Genomic DNA, 27,667 nt, shown 5'->3' on the forward strand with positions numbered 1-27,667 from the left:
AAAGATAAATGTTTCTCAGAGACACAGGCTGAGAATGTTGTCCCAATATCTTCATCTTTACCAAACTTCATCAGAATGGTTTTCTAAGAAGTTTAGCTTCTCCTGAAGTTAAGGAAGTGAAGATCACATAGCTGGGATCAGGAACTATTATTAGTATTATTATGAAGAAGAAGAGGAGGAGGAGAAAGAAGAGGAGCAGGAGGATGAAGGAGGAAGCAGGGAGGAGGGAGGGGAAGGAGGAAGATGGGGAAGAGGAAGAGGAGGGAAGAGGACGGGAAGGAAGAAGACAGAGGAGGAGAGGAAGAAGGGGGAGGAGGAGGAGGAGAAGGAGGAGAAATAATCATGGTATTTGTGTTTTTTAATGGTATTTGTTAATCAGTCATATTTATTGAGGGCTTACTGCATGCAGAGTACAATATAAGAGTTGGTAACACATTCCCTGCCCACTGTGAGCTTACAGTATAGAGGGGGACTAATACCAGGCACTTTACTAAGTCCTGGGGTACATACTGGATAATCAGGGTGGACGCAGTGCCTGTCCCATATAGGCTCACAGTCTTAAATCCCCATTCTACAGGTGAGGTAACTGAGGCACAGAGAATTTAAGTGACTTGCCCAAAGTCATGCATCAGTGGTGGAGCCAGGATTAGAACACAGGTCCTTCTCACTTCCTGGCCCATGCTCTATCCGCTAGGCCACGCTGCTTCTAATTTGTTAAGCACTTACTGTTTGTCAAGCAGTGTTCTAAGCACTGGGGTGGATACAAGTTAATCAGGTTGGATACAGTCCCTGTTCCACAAGGGGCTCACAGTCTAAGTAGGAAGGAGAAAAGATGTTGAAACCCAGTTTTACTGATGAGGAAACAGAGGCACAGAGAAGGTCAGTGACTTGCCCCAGGTTTCACAGCAGTCAAGTGGAGGAATAGGGATTAGAAGCCAGGTACACTGACTTCCAGAACTGTTCTCTTTCCACTAGGCCAGTCTGCTTCTTCAGTTATTCACTCATTCAATCATATTTATTGAGGACTTACTGTTAGTATTAGAGTTATCATTAATCACTGTTCTCAAGAAGATGGAGAGGAGTAGCCTGTGTCCAATGCAAGTTGGTATCCTCAGACAAATTTTTGTCACTTTATTTGAAAAAGCGGGTGCTCTTTCTTCTAAGAAAGGGAATATCATTAGTAGTATCATCACCCACATTTTTAAGTCACCACTAAATCCTGTCAGTTCTACCTTCTACCTTATTGAAGATACATCTCCTCCAGGAAGCCTTCCCTGACTGAGCCCTCATCTCCTCTTCTCCCACTCATACTTGTCATTCATCCTCTCCACCTTCCCCATGACACATATGCATATATATATATATATATAAATATATATAACTGCAATTTATTTACTTATTTATTTATATTAATGTCTATCTCCTCCTCTAGACTGAGTGCTGCTCACTGTAGGCAGGGAATGTGTTTGATGTTATATTATACTCTCCCAAGCACTTAGTACAGTGCTTTGCAACACAGTAAGCGCCCAATAAATATGATTAATAATAATAATAATCATATTTATTAAGAGCTTACTAGGTGTAGAGCACTGTATTAAGCACTGGGAAAGAGTACAGAAGTGGGAATTAGATACAGACTCTGTCCCTCTAGGGACTCACAATCTATGAGCATTAACAATTATTTTTTTCCCAAAGTCCCATTCAGTCAATATATACAAAAAGCGATGTTTAGTTCTACATTAATGCTTTGCAACCACTTTTCCAAGCTGCTCTCACAGGGATGGAATACTTCTACAGGCAACTGGCTGTCCTAATCTTCACAGGAAAATAACATGTTATCTTGGCTTAACTTTTAATTAATTGTAGCTCTGCTTACCCATACACAACCCTATTCATTTTTGCTTACCTACAAACTCGACTGACAGAAGCCCAATTGTAAATGTGAGATTATTTCTTATCATATGAAAGCATCTCAATATTACTCCTAAAGCAATTTGAATCACAAGTCAAATGAGACTAGGCAAAGAATGAAGGAAAGGACACTGAGCAAAGTAACCTGACATAAACAAGGAAGGAAATAAATGGGTTGGAGACAAAGCACTTAAAATGCAAAGTATCACCTGGAAAATCCTTTAATTGTTATTAGTTTACATAAAAAGAGGATCATTTTGACGGTTCATAATAAACTTGGAAACATCTTTTGGAAATCTAACCACAATTCTAGCGAGTCATAGCCACCAATAAATAAATCATTTCAGGTTCTGTCTGTCACAGTATCTCCTTCCCCCAACCAGTAGATATCACATCATTCTTATGATCAGCAGAGGGAACTGTAAGAGGATTAATGTAAGTACATAAGACTAAGGCTTCCTTTTGTGTGTAAAGATAATAATACTCAAGAATGGTGATGCATCTCCATTCACATAAAGATGGTCTCTTGCTGAGTTAAAATGTTTGCCCAAAGCAACACACACTGCTGTTTTCAAAAACTGTGGCCTGGGAGGAAGAGGACCTGGGAACTAATCCCAGCTTTGCCACTTGTCTGCTGTATGACCTTGGGCAAGTCACTTGACTTCTCTATGCCTCAATTTCCTCATCTGTAAAATGGGGATTCATTACCTGGTTTCCCTCCTACCTAGAGTGTGAGCCCCATGTGTGACAGGGACTATGTTCAATCTGATAATCTTGTGTCTGTTCCATTGCTTAAAACTGTGCTTAGCATAAAATAAGCACTTTACAAGTTCTGGTTAAAAAAAAAATGAATATATTAGGAAACCTGAGTAGCAATTATCAGCTGAGGGCAGAGCAACCTTTTTAAAGACAGAATGAAACAAAGTTTCAATGTGCCAAGCAATGTTCTGTTGGAAGCCAGCAGAAGCAGAGAGGCAAGCCAAGTAGTGGCAATCAGGAGAGGGGTTGTCCATATTTCTCTAGCATGTAACCATCCTCCCTGTCCCAGAAGCGTACTACTGTGGTGGTATCCTCAACTCATTCATTCAATTGTACATACTGAGCGCTTACTGTGTGCAAAGAACTGCACTGTATTAACTCCCCATTGTCTTTCCGCTTTCCCGTTTAATCAACTGCAAAATCATGCCATTTCTTCTTCTGTCAACATTTCCTGGTCCACTGCTCCCTTTATAATTATTGTTAATAATAATAATGATAATAATTGAGGTATTTGTTATGTGCCAGCCACTGTACTAAGCTCTGTGGTGGATACAAGCAAATTGGGTTAGACACAATCCCTGTCCTACATAAGGGTTATGGTCTTTATCCCCATTTTATGGATAGGGTAACTGAGGCCCAGAGAAGTGAAGTGACTTGCCCAAGGCCTCAGAGCAGACAAGTGGTGGAGCCGGGATGCAACTCATGACCTTCTGACTCCCAGGCCCTTGCTCTGACAACCAAGCAGCATGGCGTAGTGGATAAAGACTATACTTGTGACGGTTTGCTCCTATGCCATGTGTGTGAGGATAAATGAAAAGGCTCCCTCTCTCACTGTGTGCACTTCGAAGATAGATCCTTGCTCTACTAAGGGAAGAAAGGATCTCTAGACTGTGAGCACCCTGTGGGCAGGGAACATGTCTACCAGCTTTACTGTATTGTTCTATCCCAAGTACCTAGTACAGTCCTTGGCCCACAGCAAACACTCAGAGAATACCACTGATTGACTGATTTGTACCTTACAGGCCTTGTCCCTAATCTATCAATCAATTGTATTTACAGAGCACTTACTGCATACAGAGCACTTACAAAGTGCTTGGGAGAGTAAGCATAACAGAATTGATAGACATTCCCCACCCACAAAGAACTTGCAATCTAGAGAGGAAGATAGACGTTAAAATGCATTACGGATATGTACAGAAATGCTATGGATGTGAGGGTGGGGTGAATAAAGGGTACAAATCCAAGTGCAACGGTGACGCAGAAGGGAGACAGAATAAGGGAGATTAAAGCTCAGTCGGGGAAGGCCTCCTGGGAGAGATTTGATTTTAATAAGGCTTTGAAAGTGGGGAGATTGATGATCTGTCATATACGAAGGGGGCAGGAGCTGAGCAGGGCATGGGCTAGGGATCAGTGGCGAGAAAGAAGACTGAGGTTCAGTGAGTAGGCTGGTGTTAGGAGGAATGAAATGTGCAGGCTGGGTTACAATAGGAAATCAGCGAGGTAAGATAGGCAGGGGCAAGGGGATTAAGTGTTTTAAAGCCAAGGGTAAGGAGTTTCTGTTGGATGTTTGCTTAGTTGGTCTTCTATTTGCTATTGCCCTGAAAGAGTAAAGTTCACCAGGAGTCGTCCTTTGGTGGAACCGCCTTTGATCTCCAAGCAGTTTACCTGAACTGACTCCATCTTCATTATTTTTGTCACACCTCCAAACTGGAAATTCAGGCCAGTTTAAAAAAAAAGGAATTCCATAATGAATTAACTAAAAAACCTAAGGAAAAAAGATTTAACGGAAGTGTATATTTATAAGCATTAAAATGTTCTTTACTTAATTGGCATGTTTGGATACTTCCAGAAATTAATGCTAATTATTATCCTCCTACTATTTTCAAAGAATTAAATGATAAAAGAATACATTATCCCCACATCCAATTTGATCAAATTCAAAATACCCTGCCTTTCTACGCTTTGACAGATGCAATATTTATGAGGATTCCGAAATCCAATGTAATTCCTAAGATGAATAAAACCCCTGCAGTGCATTTTCATCTCAGCAGCTGCAGTCCCTTGTTTTTTGAAAGGCAATGCCCATAATTCCCTGCAAGTTTATTAAATATGGTGTGCAGGAAATGCATATATCCTGAAATTTATATTTGTTTGCTAGAAGCCAGGTCGAATGGAAACACAAAACGTTCTCTATCCTTTAAAGAACATGAGAATTCTGCAGCACCTATAAGATATTTCTCATACTTTTGCACGTGCCTGCAAGTCAAATGACCTGGATTCTAATCCCAGCTCTGCCACCTAGCTGATCTGTGACCCCTGGCAAATCGCTTCAGTTTTCTTATCTGTAAAACGGGGATTACCAACCTATTCTCCCTCGACCTCTAAAATGTGAGTACCATATGAGACAGGCATTGTGTCCAACCTGATTATTTTATATCTAGTACAGTGCTAGCCTTTCAATAAGTACTTCACAAATACCACAAATATTAGTAAGTGCTCCGTGGCTCAGTGGAAAGAGCACGGGCTTTGGAGTCAGAGGTCATGAGTTCAAATCCCGGCTCCGCCACTTGTCAGCTGTGTGACTGTGGGCAAGTCACTTAACTTCTCTGTGCCTCAGTTACCTCATCTGTAAAATGGGGATTAAGACGGTGAGCCCCATGTGGGACAACCTGATTCCCTTGTGTCTACCCCAGCGCTTAGAACAGTGCTTGGCACATAGTAAGCACTTAATAAATGCCATTATTATTATTAATATCATTATTATTAAGCTATTGGTAGCATTCTTTCTTTCCTAGTGGCAAATACTTTGTTTCTGCCCATCTTCCCAATTTGACTGTAAATGACCTGAGGGCAGGGACTAAATAATTTTACCTCCAAAGCATTCTCCCAAATGCAGAATTCAGCACTGTACACACAAGAGATGCTCAATAAATATGGAGCAGTATGGCCTAGTGAAAAGAGCACGGGCCTGGTAGTCAGAGGACCTGGGTTCTCACCCAGGCTCAGCCCCATGTCTGCTGTGTGACCTCGGGCAAGTCATTTAACTTCTCTCTGCCTTGGTTAACTCCAGTTTGCACTTATTGACTAGTATCTTTTTTAATGGTATTTGTTAAGCACTTACTATGTACAAGGCACTTATTCTAAGCAGAGGGGTAGATACAAGATAATCAGGCTGAACACAGTCCCTGTCCCGTGTGGGGCTCACAGTTTTAATTCCCATTTTACAGATGAGGTAACTGAAGCACAGAGAAGTTAAGTGATTTGCCCAAGGTCCCACGGCAGGCAAGTGGCAGAGCAGGGATTAGAACTCAGGTCCTTCTAACTCCCAGCCCCATGCTCTAACCAGTAAGCCATGTTACTTCTCATTATTATCGCCATCAGGATATTGTCTGGCTTTCAGCAACTGCCAGAAAAATGCCCAGGAACTTCAAATAAATTCTCCAAGAACTTTGTAGCCTAACACCCAACAGAACAGGTGGCCAGAAAAATCTTGGGGGAAGAGAATTCACTCCCTAATCTAACATGCGAGAAGTTCTCACTCTATCAAGTGAGAAGACAGAGCTGCCAAGGAAAGACAAAAGAAAACACTTAGACAAAGAGTCATCAGTGATTCTCTAGAGATTTTTTTTGCATTAATGTCCCCTTTAAAATTATGCAACTATAGATGCACAAGGAGTCATTTCTTCACTTCCTTGACAGATTAAATCCCATTAATTCTGAATAACAATTAGAATACAGGTCAGCCTGGTCCAAACTTTTCATTCTTATTTAAAAAAGCCTTTAAGTCTAGAGCATTATCTTGTTGCCATCCTTCTAAAGCTGGGTCTCATCATAATGAATGCTTTGTCCGCATGTATTTTCTTTTTGCAATAGGCAGGGTGCCCCATTGACAAAGAGTACAGTGCTCGGAAAATGCCACCAGAAAATGCACACTATGACCTAAACTTATTTCTCATGAGCTGGTTAATCAGTGGAGCACGCTGTAAGCGTTCAGTATCACTGATGATGGTGAATGGTATTTACTGAGTGCTCATTGTGCACAGAGCACTGCACTAAGCGATCGGTAGAGTGCAGTACAACAGAGTTGGTAGACACGTTCCCGGCCCACAACTATTTATTTACTGCCATTACCCTATTTATTTTGTTAATGAAATGTACATCACCTTAATTCTATTTAGTTGCCACTGTTTTTACGAGATGTTCTTCCCCTTGACTCTATTTATTGCCATTGTTCTTGTCTGTCCGTCTCCCCCGATTAGACTGCTGTAAGCCCGTCAAACGGCAGGGACTGTCTCTATCTGTTGCTGACTTGTTCATTCCAAGTGCTTAGTACAGTGCTCTGCACATAGTAAGCGCTCAATAAATACTATTGAATGAATAAATGAACTAGCTTACTATCCAGAACTTCAACTGATCATTCAACTACTTTGATTCCATGGGGTCACTGAGGAAATAAAATACAAGCAATTACAATTCAAATATCCTTACCACCTGAGTTTAATTCAGACTGATGATACTATAAAAACATAGTTTGCTTACTGATTGAATAACCCATCTCTGTTTTGGGAATTAAGGGAATAGAAGGCCTGATTATTAAGCATTTATCCTAGCTTTATTAATTTCACTAAAAGCAATTAGTGAACCCTTAAATGAGCATTAAAAGCCATTGTGAAAATGGCCCTGAAAATTACCATTCCTGATTAATTCAAGCAATTAAGTGGCTCTAATGTAAAAAAAAACCCCACCCAAAACTGATTTTTTTTTTTTTTTTTTACAGAACAAAGCGATACTTCTGAATCCTGTAAAAATCAGTGAAACCTTTCGAGGTGTTCACTTCCCTCCATAATTTTCCATGAGCCAGGTGGGGTCATCAATGCTGAGTGATCAGTCAATCTCATTTTTGAGCGCTTACTAGATACAGAGCCCTCGGGAGAGTCTGTTTATTGTTATATTGTACTCTCCCCCAAGCGATTAGTACAGTGCTCTACACACAGTAAGCGCTCAATAAATACGACTGGCTGGCTGACTAACTGAAGGGATCATCCCTCATTCATGACTACAGGGCTCCATGACAACAAGAGGTTGCAGCTTCTCTCCACAGTCCTCTTTTCATGTATTCCACATCAATCAATCGTATTTATTGAGCGCTTGCTGTGTGCAGACCTGATTTTCCCTGTACCCCTCCACCTATATATTTTGCACGATGTCCTTTCCTTTTAAAAACAAAACAAAATCCCCAAAGCAAAAAATTCCTCCATCAAGTGTGGCACTGCCCGAAAGGCACAGTCTTGGATATGAACTAGAGCCCATTAGCTAGGCAATTTCAAAATAACATATAACTATATTTTTTATTATGGCAGCCTCAAAAATTGCCTCAAGTACATAGATACCCATAATACATTTGGGCTTTAACTCTAGGGTGGGTAAGAATCCACTAAATACATTAAAATTGGATTTACTTCAAATCAGATGTTTCAATCTTAACTGTTGATTTTTAAAAATAAATCTCCAAGTGCAGGAGTGGTTTCCTTTTGAACATGTCAAGCAAGGAAGAATTCTCAGCCTGCCTGAATTTGAACTTTCAGGTATGGAAACTTTAATGGAATAATGGTGATTGGCAAAAGATGGAAGAGACTGCATTGACTTCTGCCCCATATTTCATTTATCTCCAGCTGGGTCTTCATTAGCTAATGATTGCTGGGGTCACATTAGCAAATGTTCTGGATAATTCAGATCCCAAATGTGTCTTGCATTATTATTTAAATATTTCAGGTGATTTTTTTTTTAATGTGTCCTAAAATAGAGACCCATTTTGGTCTCTTCTGGACATGCTTTTCCTCCCCACCTCCCTTGGCCTGTGAGAAGATTAGCTGCAATTTCTGTCCTCTAAAGATGCTAACAACATGATTGGAAAAGCATCAGGAGTAATTGAATAAAATTGTCCCTTAAAGTCTGTATTTCTTGGGTAAAGCACTCTCATCATTATAACAATATATGGGCCACAGTATAAAAAATGTATTAAAAGTATATCATTTTCTTTCATGAATGGCCTAATAAACATGCTGGGACAAAATGGTGTTTCAGAATAGATGTATCATATAATTTCTTTCAGGCAGTTCCTTCTTCCTCTCTCCAGCTGGACCATAGGCTAGTCTAGCTTTCATTTGTTCGTAATATCTAATTTTTAAAGGACAATTTTTCGCATCTTACATTCTGATTCGCCTTGCTCAGAACAATCCAGTCAGGGAGGTCAACTAAATTCTTTTTTAAAGGAAACCAAGATATTTCACAGCTCTATTTCTGCAGGCAGACAGCAGAAGAGGCACCTTAAAAAATAACTGAGGCATAATTTAAATATCTTTATATGGTTCAAGAAATTCCCCATGGAACCAAGAACAAAGCATAGCTGAATTTCAATGAGAACTAAGGTCCATTAGAGAATACAAAGCTTTATGGAAGCTTACCATTTTTCTCTACTTCTATCCTAAAGACCTGTCTCTGGATTTTGGTGAGAAAATGGTTTGGCCCAAGAGCTGTCTGCCTGGCTTACCATTTCCTCCAAAAATGAAGCCACAACCAGGACTGATCCTAAGCTAATCCATATACAGTATTTCCTTCTAATCAATCTCAATGGAATTTATTAAGCATTTATTATGTGTATGGCACTGTACTAAGAGCTTGGGAGAATACAATTGAGTTGGTAGAGTCAATCCTTGACCTTAAGGAATAATACTACTACTAAAAACTGTGGCATTTGTTAAGTGTCTACTATCTGCCAAGCACTGTGCCACTTGCTGGGGTTGATATAATACAATCAGATCAGACAGTCGCTATACATATCCATCTGTATTTTATTTTAATGTCTGTCTTCCCCTCTAAACTGTCAACTTGCTGTTGGTCGGGAACCGTATCTACCAACTCCACTGTACTGTACTCTCAAGTGCTTAGTATTGTGCTCTGCAGATAGTAAGTGCTCAATAAATACCATTGATTGATTGATTCAAAATGGCCCTAGAGTGGACAAGAAACAAGACCACCAACTCTAGGGGCTCAGAGACTCAGAGCTGGGCCAATTACATCATCCCTCTGAGTACAAGAGACAATGAATAGCATTTATTGAGTGCTTATTATGTGCAGAGAATTGTATCAACCACTTGGGAGATGTCAACACAATCAACTTGGTAGACATGATCCCTGCCTCAAGGAGCTTAAAATCTAGTGGATGCTCCAGCCAAGCTTTGGCAGCTACAAACCCTCCAGCATCATCACCTAAATTATTTCAATCATTCAGTCGTATTTATTAAGCACTTACTGTGGGTAGAGCACTGTACTAAGCACAATACAACAATAAACAATGACATTCTCTGCCTACAATGAGCTCACAGTCTAGAAGGGGGGAGACAAACATCAATACAAATAAATACAGATACGTATGTAAGTGCTGTGGGGCTCGGGGTGGAAGAGCAAAGGGAGCAATTCAGGGCGATGCAGAAGGGAGTGGGATATGAGGAAAAGAGGGGCTTAGTCTGGGAAGGTCTCTTAGAGATGTGCTTTCAATAAGGTTTGAAGCCGGGGGAGAGTAACTGTCTTTCGGATTTGAGGAGGGAAGGCATTCCAGGGGACCTCTGGTAGGACTTGGGCCAGGGGACAGCGGCGAGACAGACGAGATCAAGGCAAAGTGAGAAGGTTAGCACTAGAGGAATGAAGTATGCGGGCTAGGTTGTAGAAGGAAAGAAATGAGGAGAGGAAGGAGGGGGCAAAGTGACAGAGTGCTTTAAAGCCATTGGTGAGGAGTTCTTGTTTGATATGGAGGTGGACAGGCAACCACTGGAGGTTTTTTGAGGAGAGGGGTGACACATCCTGAATGTTTCTGTAGAAAGATGATCCGGGTAGTAGAGCGGAGTGCATCAGCAAGGAAGCTGATGCAGTAATCTAGGTGGGATAGGATAAGTGATTGTATTGGATGGAGAGTAAAGGGCGGATTTTAGCAATGTTGTCAAGGTAAGAACGGCAGGATTTGGTGATGGATTGAATACATGGGTTGAATGAGAAAGGAATCAAGGATAATGTCAAGGTTACAGATGAGGCACAGGAAACTGAAGCACATACAAGTTAAATGACTTGCCAGGATTCCCTCTGTTCTTCTTTAATTGGGGATAAGACCACAGGGCAAAAAGGAGAGTGGTCTAGTGTCTGGAAGTGAGAGGACCCAAGGGTGACATGTCCTGAACGTTTGGTTGACCAACATGCTCCCCTCTGCAAGAACGGTTTAATGCGCTCTCAATCCCTCTTGCTCATTTGTTGGGGATTCTGGGGAGGAGACACAGCACCCAGTAGTCTCTGTTTGGTAGACCAAGAATAGCTTGATACTTAATCGATACTCCATCCTTCAAACACATGCAGCCAGAGTTGGTTCGATTTCAGTGCTTTAACAGAAGAAAGGAAACCAGATGGCTTGTGTAATTGTTTCAGCTGCAGATAGTTTGTCTGACAGCCCAGATTCAACTCTTAATAGGTTCGAGAATAGTCTTAGACTGTCCTGGAAAGAAGTAAGACCGTCTTCTTTTCGCATTCCAAGCCTGCACCATTTCCCCTGCTTTTGGTGAATTTAATGTGACACTACTGCCTTGTAGTCATGGTAATGCAGATCAAGGTGGATATCATTTTTTGAATGTTTTACCAAAAACTGAAATACCGATGACATTTAGAACTCTAGAGAATCTTATTAAGACTTCATGGATTCTGTTTTGAAAGATCACTGCAGTTAAAGAGAATGAACATTTTAGTCGTTTGTAGTAAAGCAAACTGGCTCATATCAGTTCTGTGGCAGCATAGAAGCAGCATGACCTAGTGGAGCATGGGCCTGGGAATCAGAAGGGACTGGGTTCTAATTCCGGCTCCACCACTTGTCTAGTGGGATTTGTGTATTCTGGAACACTGAGAATTTTTTGGGATCTGCCATTCCACCAACTCACTAACATCCTCATGTGGGCACATTCATCCTCCAGTTCCCACCCAAACGTATGAATGACGATACAGGAAGGGCACTTTTTGGAGCTTCCCGATGTCCTGGAATAGACTCCTGTGAGTTTTGGAAGTGTCAAGCGATCACAAAATTAAACAGACATCAGTCCTCCTATCCTCAAACCTATAACTATTCAGATCACATACTGTTTACTAAGGTGGATTTATTTTTGTTCAATTATATAACAATCCAGCAAAGCACCTTTTGGCTGAAATGCATATAGGAGAGGAATCAGGAATGGTGGGATACACTGCCCTCCCTATGTGAAACCCATCATCCCTCAGAGGTTCAGATGCGAAAGAGGGAACAATGAATAAAGCATGAGCTTAAATCTACCACGCTTTGTGTCGCTGTTGCTAAACTATAGTAAGACTACTGAGATCAAAGGGCCTTAGGAATGGGCTGGAAAAGGAGGTGTCATGGCTCTATGGACAGAGAGAAAGAATTTTGTCAAACTAATGCCTGTAACTTGGAGCTGAATACTCGCAAATATGAATAATCCTGTTCATCCAGTGTCCAAAGGATCAGGGTTCTGAAACATAATGAATTTTTCTTTGTATGAATCAACTGTATTTATCAAATGCTTACTGTGTACAGAGCAGTGTACTTAGTAAGCACTTGAGAACTGTTTGGGGTGTTCACCTGAGGGGGGCCACGTCTCCTGATTCACCCAAACTTCCCCTGGACCCAGTTCTTTCCAGGAAAAATTCCCACTCTATCTGGATATTGAGGAGTGACAACACCTCAATGATGTGAGGAGTGATGGGAGCTGAATTGACAGTTTTTTAATACTTGGATAATAAACACCTGTGCTTTGTTTGGCTTTCAGGGAATCACAGCAATTTCTTGAAGGGATTTTAATATTTCCATGTAATTTTCCACTTGCCCTTCCAATCCCCGGCTGTTTATTCATTTACATGCTTCTCTCATCCTATTTGTGCTCTGCTTCACTAATGAATGATTATAAAGCACTTGGCCAGTATAATGTGCCACAGAAATGCTAAAATAATAATGATAATTTGCTCTATGAGACAATCTGTAATTGTTCTTTTCCTTTATTCAAAAAATGTTCTTTGGGATCAAAATTAATTATTACCAGACCAGACTCTTTCTACAGACACGGGGCAAAAATGTTAAGTACTACAATATTCAAAAATAGGATTTCGCCAGTAGTCTTTTACTTCCTCACTGATACTAGCTATCAAAACAAAAGCCTAGCTATTGTCTGCATATTTTGCTGAAATAATTATAATAAACAATTATTTCTCTAATAATACTGATAATAATTGTGGTATTTATGCTTGTATGTGTCAAATACTGTACTATGCACTGGGCTAGATACATGTTAATCATGTTGGACACAGTCCCTGGCCTATAGTAGACTCAAGGTCTAAAGGGGAGGGAAACAGGTATTTTATTCCTATTTTATAGATGAGGAAATTGAAGCATACAGAAGTTAAGTGACCTGTCCAGGTCACATAGCAGACAAGTGACTAAACCGGTATTAGAACCCAGGCCTTGTGACTCTCCCCTCCATATTCCCTCCACTAGGCCATGCTGCTTCCCTACATTCCCTCAACCAGATATGTCTTTTTAGTATGGAATAAAAACATCAGGACTTGTTAAGGCTGATGTCACATTGCATTTTTTCTTGGGCAGTGACCAGTTTTATTTGTAGAAAAAGAAGGAAATTTTACAGGGTCTTTTCCAACTACATTCTTCTTGTTTAATCATACAACTAACAAGTCTAAGTTTAGGTGCCTGGCTGAGTACTTAATCATGCTGAAAAATGCAATTTCACGTTTACTGAGTTGACGGTAACCTTAGTTCTCCCTCTTGGTCTCTCAGCTCTCGCTAAAATGCACAATAGTTGAACATGTTAAGCAACATGAGCTGGAAATTCCAAGAGCCTGACACAACTGCGCATGCAGGGAAGATGCAACATTTTATTAAACCTTTCCCTGCTGTCTTCCCTTCAGATGTATTCTTTCAGATGATCAGGATGGTGTTTGGGTGGTATGGAGCAATCTGACTTCTCTCTGGGAGGGTCTGAAGGCATGTGGCTACCCTTATCTGATTCTTAACACATGCCTGAACATTGTTGACTTTGCAGGTCACTTTTCCTAATAGATTTTTGCTACAAGACTGGATAGTCAATCAATCAATAGTATCAATTGAGTGCTTACTATGTGCAGGACACTACTAAGAGCTTGAGAGAATACAATAGAGTTGGTAAACATGATTCCTTTCTACAAGGAGTTACAGTATAAAGGGGGAGACAGACATTCAAATAGACTGCAGACAGGGGAAATAGTAGCATATGAGGACATTAACACATACATACACACACACAAATATATTTACATATATATATACCTATATATATATATAGAAAAACACACACATATTCTATGCTCTTGGATTTGTGACCTGTACCCCATCTACAATTCCAGAGCACCTATGTACATATCTTTAAATCATATATAATAAATTGTTTATTCATATTAATGTCTGTCTCCCCCTCTAGATTGTAAACTTGTTATGAGCAGAGAACGTGCCTATTAATCTTTATCCTCATTTTACCAATGAGGTAACTGAAGCACAGAGAAGTGAAGTGACTTGCCCAAGTTCATACAGCAGACAAGTGGCAGAGCCAGGATTAGAACCCATGACCTTCTGACTCCCAGGCCCGTGCTCTATCCACCAGGCCAAGCTGCTTCTAGAGTATAAGGATATTTACATTAAGAGCTAGTATAGTAGAAGGATATTTACATAAATTCTGTGGGATTGGGGTGAGTATCAAAGTGCTAACGGTCCCATCTGCTATATTGACCTGTCCCTGAGTTGGGGCTCCTCAGCACCCCCAAGGCTCCCCCCTAAGATGGCACTCCACCCCTGTCCCCCAAGCCAGAGCTCCCCAGACCTCCTGAACCAGTGCTCTCCAGATACCTCTCCTGCCACTGCCCCTCACTATCTGACTTGGGCGTTTATACCCATCATTAACTCTGTGTGTGGTTCATGTTTTATGCATGAGAAGCTTCCTGCCTGTTTGTCAAGTCTTTCGAATGATGAAACATTAAGGAGAAGAAGAAAACGGACAGGCAGTGCTGAGACAGACTGCATGAGGCTTAAAATAGCCAATCGTGTGAACTAAATAAAGGCATTAGTGTGGTTCTCTCTCCTTCAGGAAGAGGGATCCCTATGGAGTCAAAACAACAAAGCCAGGCTCAGCTTGGGACCCAGGAGGCAGGGGGCCTTCTAAAGCTTCATCCAATGGGAACTGGGAAGCAAAGGTCATTGTCTAGGTTGGTGGGCTTCTGTGAAGTACTGAGCCATTGAAACTGCTCATAAATATACCTCAGATGACATTAGGTGGCTGGGAAGGTGAGACGGAGAGGAAGCAATTGACAGGGCTATATTAAATTTGGGATTTTCACATATTCGCTCTTGGGATTTTTCAAAAAGTCTTCTGGGAAGTAGCCAAATGTGTCCGGTGCCAAAGTGTGCCATCTGCCAAAAAATCTGTACTGTCACTGTAAAAAAAGGGAATGAATTTTAAATTCTGGAACATAGGGAATTTCATCAATTTAGTCATTCGTATTTATTGAGCACCTACTGTGTACAAAGGCCACTAAGTGCTTGAAAGTGTACAATGGAACAGACTGTAGACTCTAGACTGTAAGCTCGTTGTGGGCAGGGATGTACTGTACTCTCCCAACCACTTAGTACAGTGCTCTGCACATACTAAGCACTAAATAAATTCGACTGAATCGAATAGCCATACTCCAGATGAAAAGGTCACTATTTTATCAGCTAAAAAAAACTCCTGGAGGGTAAGGAAAAGAGTCTTCCTTCTGTTATACTTTCCCCAGAGCTAAGTTCAGTAAATTGAGTAGGCACTCAGTAAATATCACTGATTGACCTAACAAAATCCACCCATTTTTTGGTAACAACAGAAAAAATGCAAATGCATTGCTTTCCCCAAATTCCCAAACCCTCCATTCTAATGATTTTCCCATCAGCATGATCTTTAGAGTCCAGCGCTCCTAGTCCTTCAAAGTCCCCTTTTATAAAATTGGATCAGGCTTGCCCTGTGGCACTATCAGAAGAAATAAAATCATGCTATGCAACTCCCTTACAGCTGGCTCTACAAACAACAGGCTGAAGTTTCCACTGCAATTATTATTTCTTCTTCACTTGAACCAACCTTAGACAAGATGTCCATAACAATGCTCTAGTGGAAGGATGACTTGCTGTTTCCTAAAGGTGCTGAGGTCAGATATAAACACTTTCCTTTCAAGCCCCAAGACAAGAGGAAACTGAACTAAGTAGCACTGACGGCTCCCCTTAAAATCCTGAGCTTGCTTTTTGGAAGGACATCTTCAGCGCACGTTTGTTCTCTCTCTTTCTCTTGCTCTCTCTCCACTTCTCTCTTTCTTTCTTTCTCAATATACAAATACTGTTGAGTGATATCTAGATATGAGAGATTTAGGAGACACAATCCCTGGCCACAGTGAGTTTACAGTCTAAGCTCAGTAGGATATGGCAGTTGATTTCTAGCTATGGTTCTCATGTTCCAAATAATCTGCCCATTCATGAAGTGCAGTAGCTAAATTCACTAATTGTGGCCAAACAGTTTTTGAAGCTTCGGGACCTTGTGGATGCTTCTGCAGTAATTTCATCCTGCTTGTTTTAGCTGCTGTACATGTACAGTTGGTATGTCAGTCAGTCAACTGGTTTTGCCTTATGCTCCGCAGAGCACTGTCCTAAGCACTTGGGAGAATACAATAGAGTGAGTAGACATGATCTCTGCTTTCAGTCAGTAATTCATATTTATTGAGTGCTAACTGTGTGCAGAGCACTGAACTAAGTACTTGGGAGAGTACAGTGTAACAATATAACAGACACATTCCATGCCCAGAAACACGCCCTGCCCACAATGAGTTTGTAGTCTACAGGGGAAGACAGACATTAATAGAAATAAATTACAGAAACATACATAGGTGCTGTGGGGCTGGGATGGAGGAATGAATAAAGGGAGCAAGTCAAGGCGATGCAGAAGGGAGGTGAAGAAAAGCAAAAGAGGGTTTAGTCAGGGGAGATCTCTCTTCCCTTCTTCAAAACCCTACTGAGAGCTCACCCTTAGAGAGCAAACCCCTACTGAGAGCTCACCCTTAGAGAGCAAACCCCTACTGAGAGCTCCCCCTCCTTCCCAGACTGAGCCCTCTCTTTCCCTCCCACCCTTCCCCATTCCCCCTACTCCCTCCCCACAGCACTTACGTATATTTGTATATATTATTTATTACTCTATTTTATTAATGATGTGTATATATCTATGATTCTATTTATGTTGATGGTATTGATGCCCAACTATTTGTTTTGTTTCTGTCTCTCCCTTTTAGACTGTGAGTCCGTTGTTGGGCAGGGATTGTCTCGGTTGCCGAATTGTACATCCCAAGAGCTTAGAACAGTGCTCTGCACACAGTAAGCGCTCAATACGATCCAAGAGCTTAGTGCAGTGCTCTGCACACAGTAAGCGCTCAATAAATATGATTGAAGGAATGAATGAATGGAGAAGATGTGTCCTCAATAAGGCTTTGAAGTGGAGGAGAGTAATTGTCTGTAAGATATGCGGAGGGAAGCTGTTCCAGGCCAGAGGCAGGAAGTGGGAGAAAGGTGGGAGGGGAGATAAAGGAGATCGAGGTACAATGGGAAGGTGAGCATTAAAGAAGCAAAGTGTGCAGACTGGGTTGTAGTAGAAGATTAATGAATTGAGGTAGGAGGGGACACCTTTCAAGGGGCTTAGCATTCCAAGAGATGTGCCTTGGATAAGGAATGGTCATTTTGAACCCCTGAAAGCAATGCACACGAGGCGCCCCTTCCATACCCTCTCCACTCCTCCAACCCCAAGCACGCATAGATCCCAAGACCGATCTGTGACTCAAACTTTCAAAAACTTTCGGGACACAGCTTTAACAGGCAAACACAAACACCTTTATCATCTCATCAGTGTGTAATTTTTCATTTCTTTCTGCTGGAAAATGGCAAAATAAATCAACTACAACGATGACTCAGTGAGTAATGAACAACTGGCTTAATCTCTACATGAGTACATTTTTTTCCCAGTTTACAAAAGGCATTAATCAGCTTATAAGAATTCTGGATACATTTCTCAAGATACGTGACAAAAACATTCCATAGGAGGCTGTGGTAGAAAACCTCTTGAAAACCACTGGCAAGTCCTAGGAGGAAGAACATTTTAAAGAATCCTGGAATGGGTTTTTGAGCTGAAATTACAGTACCATGCAAACCTGCCACCCATGCATTAGGACATGATAATATTGATATGATTATCAACAGCCTGCAGAAAGGGACACTTTTCCTCTTTTTCTTTAACCTCTAGTCCCTGGAAAATCTCAAATGATCTACAACACAACGGAAAACCAATTTTTATTCATTATTTTTAAGTCTTAGATAATATTTACTTTAGAATATTAATAAGCAAGCATCTCAAAAAAACCCAAAATGGCTTAGTGAAAGAGCATGGGCCAGGAGTCAGAGGATCTGAGTTCTAACCCTGGCTCTGCCACTTGCCTACTGTGTGACCTTGGACAAGTCACATGACTTTTCTGTGCCTCAGTTTCCTCATCTGTAAAATTGGGTTTCAAAACCCATCCTCCCTGCTACTTAGACTGTGAGCCTCATGAGGGATGGGAACTTTGTCAACCTGATAAATTTGTATCTACCCCAGTGCTTAGTACACTGCTTGACATCAAACAAATGCTTAACAAATGCCATTAAAAAAATCCTAGATTCCACAAGGCAGACTAATCTCTCCAGAGAAGGACTAACTGCATCACCATCTCCCTCTAGACTGTAAGCTCACCGTGGGCAGGGAACATGTCTGCCAACTCTGTTGCATTCAATCAATGGTATTTATTGAGAGCTTACTATGTGAAGTGCACTGTAATTAGCACTTGGGAAAGTGCAATACAGCAGAATTAGCCATCACATTCACCGCTCATAATGAGCTTATTGTACTCTTCCAAAGGCTTAGTACAGTGCTCTGCATATAGTAAACACTAAATAAACATCACTGAGGATGATGATCACAGTCCACATTCTCTGCAGTGCCCATCACACCCATTATCACCATAAGAAACAATGAATGATCATAATATTGATGAAACAATTTCCATGAAGTAAAATGTTCAGACTGGATCTATTCTTTTCATCTGGCTTTGCCCCACACCCTTGCTATTAGCCATTAAAGCTAAGGATGATTTTCTTGTGCAGCAGAGCCAGGCAGTGTAGGACGCTATAGACAGAGTGGACTACCGCCCAGGCGAATAAGGAAGTCATAACTGCAAACCTCCTGCCACCAGCAGTAAAATATTAAATTGCTGAAGTGCCAGTGACAGCACTGCTACAATTTTCCCCAGAGCAGATAAAAATCTTCTCCAGACAGGAAACAAGAAACAGAATTGATTTTAGTGTAAACATGATGACGGAGGAATATTTTCCCCTAATAACTGACATTTGGGCACTATGTATGCTGAAAAATACTGTTTCCTGATGAAAACACACTTTGAAATCTTAATGGACAGTCGTGGGGTTGACTACCTACTTAGCACCAAAGGAAGAGTGCAAGGTAGGAAGGTGATTAACCTGAGGGTGATTGATAGATGGGGTGATTCACAGAGGGAATGCTTGATTGTTCCCAAATGCTAAGTGTGACATATTCAATCTGTCATCAAACCTTGTAGGTTCTATCTTCACAATGTTGCTAAAATCCATCCTTTCTTCTCTATCCAAACCGCTATCATGTTAATCCCAGTATTTATTCTAACTTGTCTTGACTACTGCATCTGACTCCTCGTTGATCTTCCTGCCTCCTGTCTCTCCCAGTCATTCATTCATTCATTCATATTTATTGAGCTCTTACTGTGTGCAGAGCACTGTACTAAGGCGCTTGGAAAGTACAATTCTGCAACAGATAGAGAAAATCCCTACCCAACAATGGCCTCACAGTCTAGAAGGGGGAGACAGACAACAAAACAAGTAGACAGGCATCAACAGCATCAAAATAGATAAACATAATTACAGACATATACACATCATTAATAAAATAAATAGAATAAAAAATATGCATAAATATACACAAGTGCTGTGGGGAGGGGAAGTGGGTAGAGGAAGGGAGGAAAAGGGGGGCTCAGTCTGGGAAGGCCTCCTGGAGGAGATAGCTCTCAGTAGGGCTTTGAAGGAAGGAAGAAAGTTAGTCTGATGGATGTGAGAAGGGAGGGCATTGCAGGCCAGAGGTAGGATATGGGCCAGGGGTCAACGGCGGGACAAGCGAGAACAAGGCACATTGAGGAGGTTGGCGGCAGAGGAGCAGAGTGTGCGGGCTGGGCTGTAGAAGGAGAGAAGGAAGGTGAGGTAGGAGGGGGCAAGGTGATGGAGAGCTTTGAAGCCAATAGTGAAGAGTTTTTGCTTCATGTGCAGGTTGATAGGCAACCACTGGAGATTTTTGATGGGGGTGACTTGCCCAGGGCATTTCCATATTTCACTCTGCTGCCTGGATCATTTTTCTATAAAAGCATACAGTTCACATCTCCCCACTTCTCAAAAATCTCCAATGCTTGCCCATCCTCCTCCGCATCAAACAGAAACTCCTCATCATTGGCTTTAAAGCATTCAATCACCTTGCCCCCTACTACCTTACCTCCTTCATCTCATGTACATCACCTCCGATACCTTTCCCACATCCTCCTCTTCTACCTTCTCCATATACCCCAGACCTTAGAAACTTATTTAGAGAAAAGCAGCATCACACTGTAAGCACTACAATCTGTGCCCATTGACATGGAACTCTGTGACAATCATAAGTTTGTTTGACAAGTGGGTGGTAAAATCTTTATTTATTGATAATTGACTTCACTCCTTCTAGCTTGCTTTACCATCTGAATAAGGGTCTGTAGTTTTAATTCAGAAGAAGTGTGGCCTAGTTGATAAAGCACGGGGCTGGGAGTAAGAAGGACCTAGGTTCGAATCCCAGCTCTGCTACTTGCCTGCTGCGTGGGCAAATCACTTACCTCGTCTATAAAATGGGGATTAAGACCATGAGCCCCATGAGGGACAGGGACTGTGTCCAACCTGAATAGCTTGTATCTTCCCCAGTGTTTAGTACAGCACCTGGCACATAGTCAGCACTTATTACATATATATATAGCATATATACATATATATATATATAAAACACTATCCTCTGTCACTTTTCAAAAAGGTAAAAAGCTGCCCAACACATATTCCAGAACACTGTAGTGTCATATATTATCTGCCAAAGAAATTGAGGAAAAGCATGCAAGAGCTTACTGTGGCCTCGAAGCTTCTGCCTGGTCTGTCTGAAGCTTTTCTCCTCCCTCCACTTCCATTGTGCAGTAAACAATCCTGTTGGGAGCGACTGACTTCAAACCTTGCACCTCCATTATCACAATCTAAGAAAGAGGAAAGGAATAAAAAGTTCTATGTCAAATCCCTGGCAAAGCAAGCAATAAAACAAGGTAGTATTAAGATAAACCAGAGAAAAGGTGAAAGGAGTCTCTAGAAAAAATCAATGACTTTTCCACTCCTCTCCTTTCTCCCTCTTCTTCTCCAATTCCCCAACCCCCACAACTGTTTATACCTCCAAGCAATATACAACCCTAAAGTGCATTTCTGGGGCAATTAATATGAAATTTGATCTGATCCTCTATCCTAACAACAGCAGAGTTCTATTTAGGGACCCATCTGATCTCTCTTCTGTCAGCAATTAACTCAGAATTAAAAACAAAATGCATGAAATAAAATGCTTGAACTGAATTTGGTCAATTAAGCTCCTACAAAGAACCAGTGAAAGCATATGCTATGCCAAAAGTACAGGCAGCAGATGCCAAAAATGAAAACATCCCTTTAGGTCTATCACCAGAGGGAAAGTCCCCCAAGTTAGTGCACTGTGGAAATCCAGGTTCCTCTAGAAATCTCGTGGCTCCTGAGAGGATGCTGCCATATTCCATAATCCAAGGCATTTTCTTTACTTATTCGCTGTTTTGGATGATTACTGCCACTTAGTCCTGAATTTCCTTACACCTATTTCTGGATATATTACAGTATCTCACCACTGAGAAATTACCCTATAATTCTGACAAATAGCTTCTCCAGAAGGAGGGTATCAGTAAATGTTTGGAAATGGGATAAAAATGCTCATTGTCCTTATTTTACTATCCTGGAGGAAGTGCATGCTAACAGCAATATTGTAAGATTTTTTTTGTGCTTATTTACAGTAAACATTTCCAGCCAACCTTAGTTAGCACATAATATTAACATCCACAGGCATATTCAACAGCTATGTCAACTATTTATTCGGATCACTCATCCTGATGTATTGTAGTACCATGTATTATATATCCTTGTTCTTTTTATTCTCAGTGCTTGTAAATAGTTTTGTTGTGCCTCCTCCCTTAATATATTACACAATCTTTTTGGGCAGGTAACACTGTCTCTGCTTCTGCTCTATTTTCTCAAGAATTTAGAACAGTGCTTGTATTCAGTAGGTGACCGATATGGTCAGTGACTATTCACTGAGTGAACTCTGCAATATTTGGTTCTTACCAAGTGCTAAAAAGCTAAATTGTTCATGACTTGTTAGAATTTTTAAGTTCATAACCGAATCTGTGGAAGCAGTTCTGAGCCTGACCTTAAATCCATTCATATAGTTTCAATAAATACCAAATGGAATTTCATGTATTTTTGTCCATTCTTTCTGGTGGTTCATCTAATTTGGACTGCACCGTGACTTTTTAATAGATCTAATCAAACTTTGTGGTTTACAAAATCTCCCCGGAAAATCATCCCATTACATATGCTGTGTGAAATAAAGTAATGCTCTCAGGTTTTTCACTTTTCTAATCCCAGAATTCATAGTGAAAAATGCCATTTTTAAAAGAAGCGCCTCTCTCAGGAGTTCCGCAGGTCTTCCGGGGTGCCCTCCAGAAAGCCAGAAGCATATAGAGTTGACGAGACCTCCTCCTCTCTCTAGCCTGAATCTTTATATAAGTAACTTTTAGAGTAGACTGGAAGTTTGTTGTGGGCAGGGGATGTGTCAGTTAATTGTTGTATTGTACTCTCCTGAGCTCCTAGTACAGTGCTCTGCATACAGTAAGCGCTCAATAAATCCAATTGAATGAATGAATGAAGGGAACGGAAAGTCAGGAGATGCTAAATCACTGCGGACTACTTTTGTTTATCATCAGTCATACTCCTACACTTTTGTCATTCTCCTTCTGTATTTTCCTAGTATTATAGATCTAAAATAAAGAACTTTCAGGGCATTCCCTGATATTAGGGAATGTCTAAACCTGACTTCAATATTTAGGCGAAGTGGGGTGAATTAAGAAATAAGGAGGAAACTCATTAGAAATCATTAATTATTAATTCATCAAACTATTATATAAGCATCATTTTCACGGTCCAGGATTAATTTAGAGTCCCCCTTTTACAGAAACTCTTACAAAATCACCAACTGAAGCCCTGCTGATGTCTCTCGCTTTTAATGTATCCTGGCACCATCTCTCCACAAACAATGGCCAGATGTAGGTATCTGTTGACTATTTTCTACTATGACTATATTTGTCCATTTTTAAGCTTCCACCTTAATTAAATAATATCATTTTTCCTTAATGTTATTTCCTCCAGCTATTAGGAATGGCAGCAGAGGGCATTTGGGCAGTCATTCTAGAAGACATGAAATCACCATGTCCACATTGGCTGATGAGCCACTTGAAGTGTATTATTTGTTTGTGCTGAACTTCTCTCTACAGTCTGTTTAATAGTCAAAGGGCAGGAGGGATAGAAGAAAGCATCTGCTTGCACTATTCCTGTCCTCTCCATTACAAGTTGTGGTAAACAGGAGCTTCTAAAACATTCAACTTGTGAAACAATCACTCTGTTCCCTGTAAACAATGCCACCATCTGTTCAGGAAATGTTTTCACCCTCCTGAATTGCCAGCCTCAAAAATTAAATTTCTTGTGCAAATCCACAGAGATGAATATGGTATCCTAGATCCTGAATTCATGAATGAAAACAGAGGCAACTTCTTATCTTTGATGTTGGGTGTAGGCAAAGAACATATTGTAGTGATGAGTGGAGTCAGTCCATTCTTCCTTGGGCTAGGGTTTGATTGTCTTTGAAATAGATTGACTGAAAGCCCTGAATTCCAAGTGTGTTTGTTTTTTAATTGAAAATTTATGTACATATAATATGAAAATCTGTTTCTGAAACAGCTGAACTTTTTTTTTAAAAAAAAATGATCATATCAGGTCATTACAAATAAACGGAACATGCAGTTAGGATTCTTTTCATGTATGAAATAAATTACCAGAGTCTTTTTTTTTTTCTCAACCACAGAGGAAAAAAACAAATTCCATTGGTCGCTTCTGCTAATGACCTCTACATCTTTCTTGCTATTAATTTCCCATCTCGTCCTTCTTGTCACATGTGTTAGCTACCTACTGAGCATATAGGCTCCCCTCAAATTTGCTTGATAACCTGACCTTTTCCCATTAGAGAAGCAGCATGGCCTAGTGGAAAGAGTATGGGTTTAGGAACCAAGGGACCTGAGTACTAATCTTGGCTCCATAGCTTGCTTGCTGTGTGACCTTGAGCAAGTCACTTAACTTCTCTAACAAATCTATTATATTTATTGAGCGCTTACTGTGAGCAGGGCACTGTACTAAGTTCTTGGGTGAGTATAACACAACAATATAAGAAACACATTCCTTACCCACAACAAGCATACTCAGTTTCTTCATTTGTTAAAAAAAGTGGAGATAAGTTCTCCCTCCCGCTTAAACTGTGGGCAACATGGTAAAGGGATTTGGTCCAATCAGTTTATACTGTAACTACCCCAATGCTTAGCAGATTACTTGGCTCATAGCAAGTGCCTAGCAAATAATTACAATTTTTTAAATGGTATTTGTTAAGCACTTACTATGTGCCAGGCACTGTACTAAGCACTGGGGTATATATAAATTAGTCAGGTTGGACAGAGTCAAATCCCACATAGGGCTCACAGTCTTAACTCTCATTTTACAGATGAGGTATCAGAGACACAGAGAAGTTAAGTGACTTGCCCAAGGTCACACAGAAAACAAATGTGGAGCTGGAATTAGAACCCATGTCCTTCTGCCGGTCAGGCCTGTGCTTTTTCCTCTTGGCAACTCTGCTTGTCTACTGGGTGTTAAGCTTAGGGGAAACCTTTCCATTTTGTTATTTAGTCCTTTCATTAACTGACTCAAAAGAGATTTTACTGGAATTTGCACACAAAACCTTAAAAAAAGTGTTAGAATAACATTTAAAATCTTCAACATGCAATATGCAACTTGAAATTCTAAAAGTAGCCACCAGTACGCCATCAGATTATGTTTGAACTTCATTTGTGCTGTCAAAGGCAATCGTGGGTTATATCCACCTACCTCTAAAGTAAATGACAGCACCACATCAGATTTTGACAGCTGAATCTCATTTTCATCCCCTATGTCTAAGAATGCAGAATTCTGTGATCTCTTTAATTTCTGCAATTTAAATTCTGGTCCACCTTTAGATACTGGAAGACTTTCCAAATTGGCCATTAGCAGATTCACTGAAGACCGCAGCTCTTCTATATACATGCTCTCCATTTCTTTTGATACAAACTTTGGGGCCTTTCTCTCCTGGAAAACATAAAGAAAGTTCAAAGTGTTACTTCCACCTTACATACATGTTTGCCTTGCCAACTCACCTGATTTTTGAATTTTGTGGTTTATGTCTTGGGAATTTCTAGGCCGACTGGCTAAATCTATCAAGTCTATAATTACCTAGAAGCCTTGTAACACTCTTGGTTTGTGCAATATTCTTTACCATAATCTAGAGAGATCCTGGCACCAAACAGAGCCAAGAGCCAGTTCCTCATCCTCAATGAATATATCAGCATCCAGGATACTGCACGAGCCCAGATCTATCGGTAAAGATGACAGATCACATCTTTTGGAGGAGAATTCATTCTTCCAATTGACTAAGGGACCATTCGTTAAATTAAATTCTGCTATCTGAACATTTTGCATCTCAGTTGGAGGGACAGGCCACTACTGTTTAAAAAAAATAAGTGGAAACAGTAAGAAACCTTTATATTTACATATATTTTGCTTGTACAGCTGCAAGCTCTCACTGAAGGATGAAAAGGGTGGGGGTGGAAAGGAGGAGGGACAGGGAGAGAACAGACCACCAAAGCTTATATTTTTAAATAAAGCATTTCTAAAGTAAGAAGACAGCATGGAAATACCCCAACAATTTACCTTTGCCATCTGTTCTGCCAATTGTAGGCGTCCATCAAGTTCCCGTCTGATCTGGGCTGCTTGTTCATCGGCATTATCCAGCTTGGAAACAAAATACAAACATTGTAAGAAATTAGAGCTCAGATACAAAATATACGTTGTGGAAATCACACACATCAGGTAAGGAGGGCAACAATGTCCTGGGGACTTAACTAAGGCTTGATCAACTGAAAAGGAAAGGATCCAAAACCCACTAGCCAAAGATCCACATATTCTCAACTACTCCATTAGAACTGAAGCAGCCTGGCCTAGTGGACACTACATTGGCCGGCGAGTCAGAAGCACCTGGGTTCTAAACCCAGCTCCGCCACTTGTCTGCTCCATGACCTAGGCAAATCATTTAATTTCTCTATGCCTCAGTTCCCTCAACTGTAAAATGGAGTTTAAGACTGTGAGCCTAGGTGGGACAGGGATTGTGTCCAACCAGATTATTTTGTATCGACCCCAGCTCTTAGAAGAGGGCCTGGAACATAGTAAGAGCTTAACAAGTACCGTAAAAAAAACCCAAAACACTGGTGGGTCCGGAAGGAGTCTCTCACTCAATCAGTGGCATTTATTGAGAACATTCTGTGTGCAGAGTGCTGAACTTGTCTTTGGTAAGGGTGTATCTGAGAGGCCACCCCTACTCAGCTTGGGCAAAATTGCTCTCAGCCATTATTGGGGTCTACATGCTGGGTGTTCTCTGTGAACTAAAGGAAGTGCATTCAATGCCACGATTTCAGACACTGATGGGAGAGTCGCGCAACACTGGGCTGAAGACTCACCCCTGGGGAAAATCCCCCAAACCTTTCCTCCAGTTAACAATAAGTCTACGACTAGTATTAGGACTAGACTGTAATCTTGTTGTGGGCAGGGAATGTGTCTATTGTTATATATATACTCTCCCAAGTGCTTAGGCCACTGATTTTCACACAGGTGGTGCTCAATAAACATGCTTGACTGACTACGGTTAAGAGGGGAAGATCATGGGTTTGGGCAATTGTCAGATTATTGACTCACTCAGTCAATGAATGAATTAGTGGATTAGTGGAACATGCAACTACAAGTTGGGTGAACTGCACCATATGTTTTCTGGTTTTAGACTGTGAGCCCCATGTGGGACAGGGACCTGGTCCAAACTAATTAGCTTGTATTTAACCCAGTGCTTGGTACATAGTAAGCACTTAACAAGTACCATAAAAAGAAGAGGATTTATTTGCTGATAATTAACCAGTAATTGCCTGGCCTTTGGATGATTTGTTCTACTGTCCTGGGACAATTTGCAATGATTAATAGCTTGTGAATGTTACAACTGAAAGAAAAATCTAAAAGGAAGATGATGATCTGGTATGGTTTCTCGCCATCGTACACCTCCCTGTCCACCCGACTATGTAAGCTCCTTGTGGTCAGGGATCTTCTTTACTAACTGAACTGTTCCTCTCCCCAGTGCTTACTACAGTGCTCAGCACACAGAAAGCAATCAATAACGATTGATTCTCACTCCCCAAAAGATTACAGAAGAGAGGGGAACTATGTTTATTGAATCCAGGTTGAAACAAAGTTAATAAAATAAATAAAAAAATTCCC

At 40.8% G+C, this 27,667-nt stretch overlaps 1 protein-coding gene across 16 annotated transcripts in view; it reads right to left on the reverse strand.

The window, feature by feature from the left end:
- Nucleotides 1–27,667, reverse strand: part of CADPS2 (calcium dependent secretion activator 2) — a 371,011-nt gene that overhangs the window by 209,815 nt on the left and 133,529 nt on the right. For all 16 annotated transcript variants that reach the window (XM_029073511.1, XM_029073500.1, XM_029073498.1 and 13 more), the window contains exons 4-6: nucleotides 26,063–26,143; nucleotides 25,205–25,441; nucleotides 21,068–21,189 (exon numbers count right to left, since the gene is read on the reverse strand). In XM_029073511.1, coding sequence (XP_028929344.1) covers nucleotides 21,068–21,189; nucleotides 25,205–25,441; nucleotides 26,063–26,143 — 440 coding nt within the window. The remainder of the gene's footprint in view (nucleotides 1–21,067; nucleotides 21,190–25,204; nucleotides 25,442–26,062; nucleotides 26,144–27,667) is intronic.

Source organism: Ornithorhynchus anatinus, chromosome 10 (genome assembly GCF_004115215.2).
Source record: "Ornithorhynchus anatinus isolate Pmale09 chromosome 10, mOrnAna1.pri.v4, whole genome shotgun sequence".
Classification (NCBI taxonomy): domain Eukaryota; kingdom Metazoa; phylum Chordata; class Mammalia; order Monotremata; family Ornithorhynchidae; genus Ornithorhynchus; species Ornithorhynchus anatinus.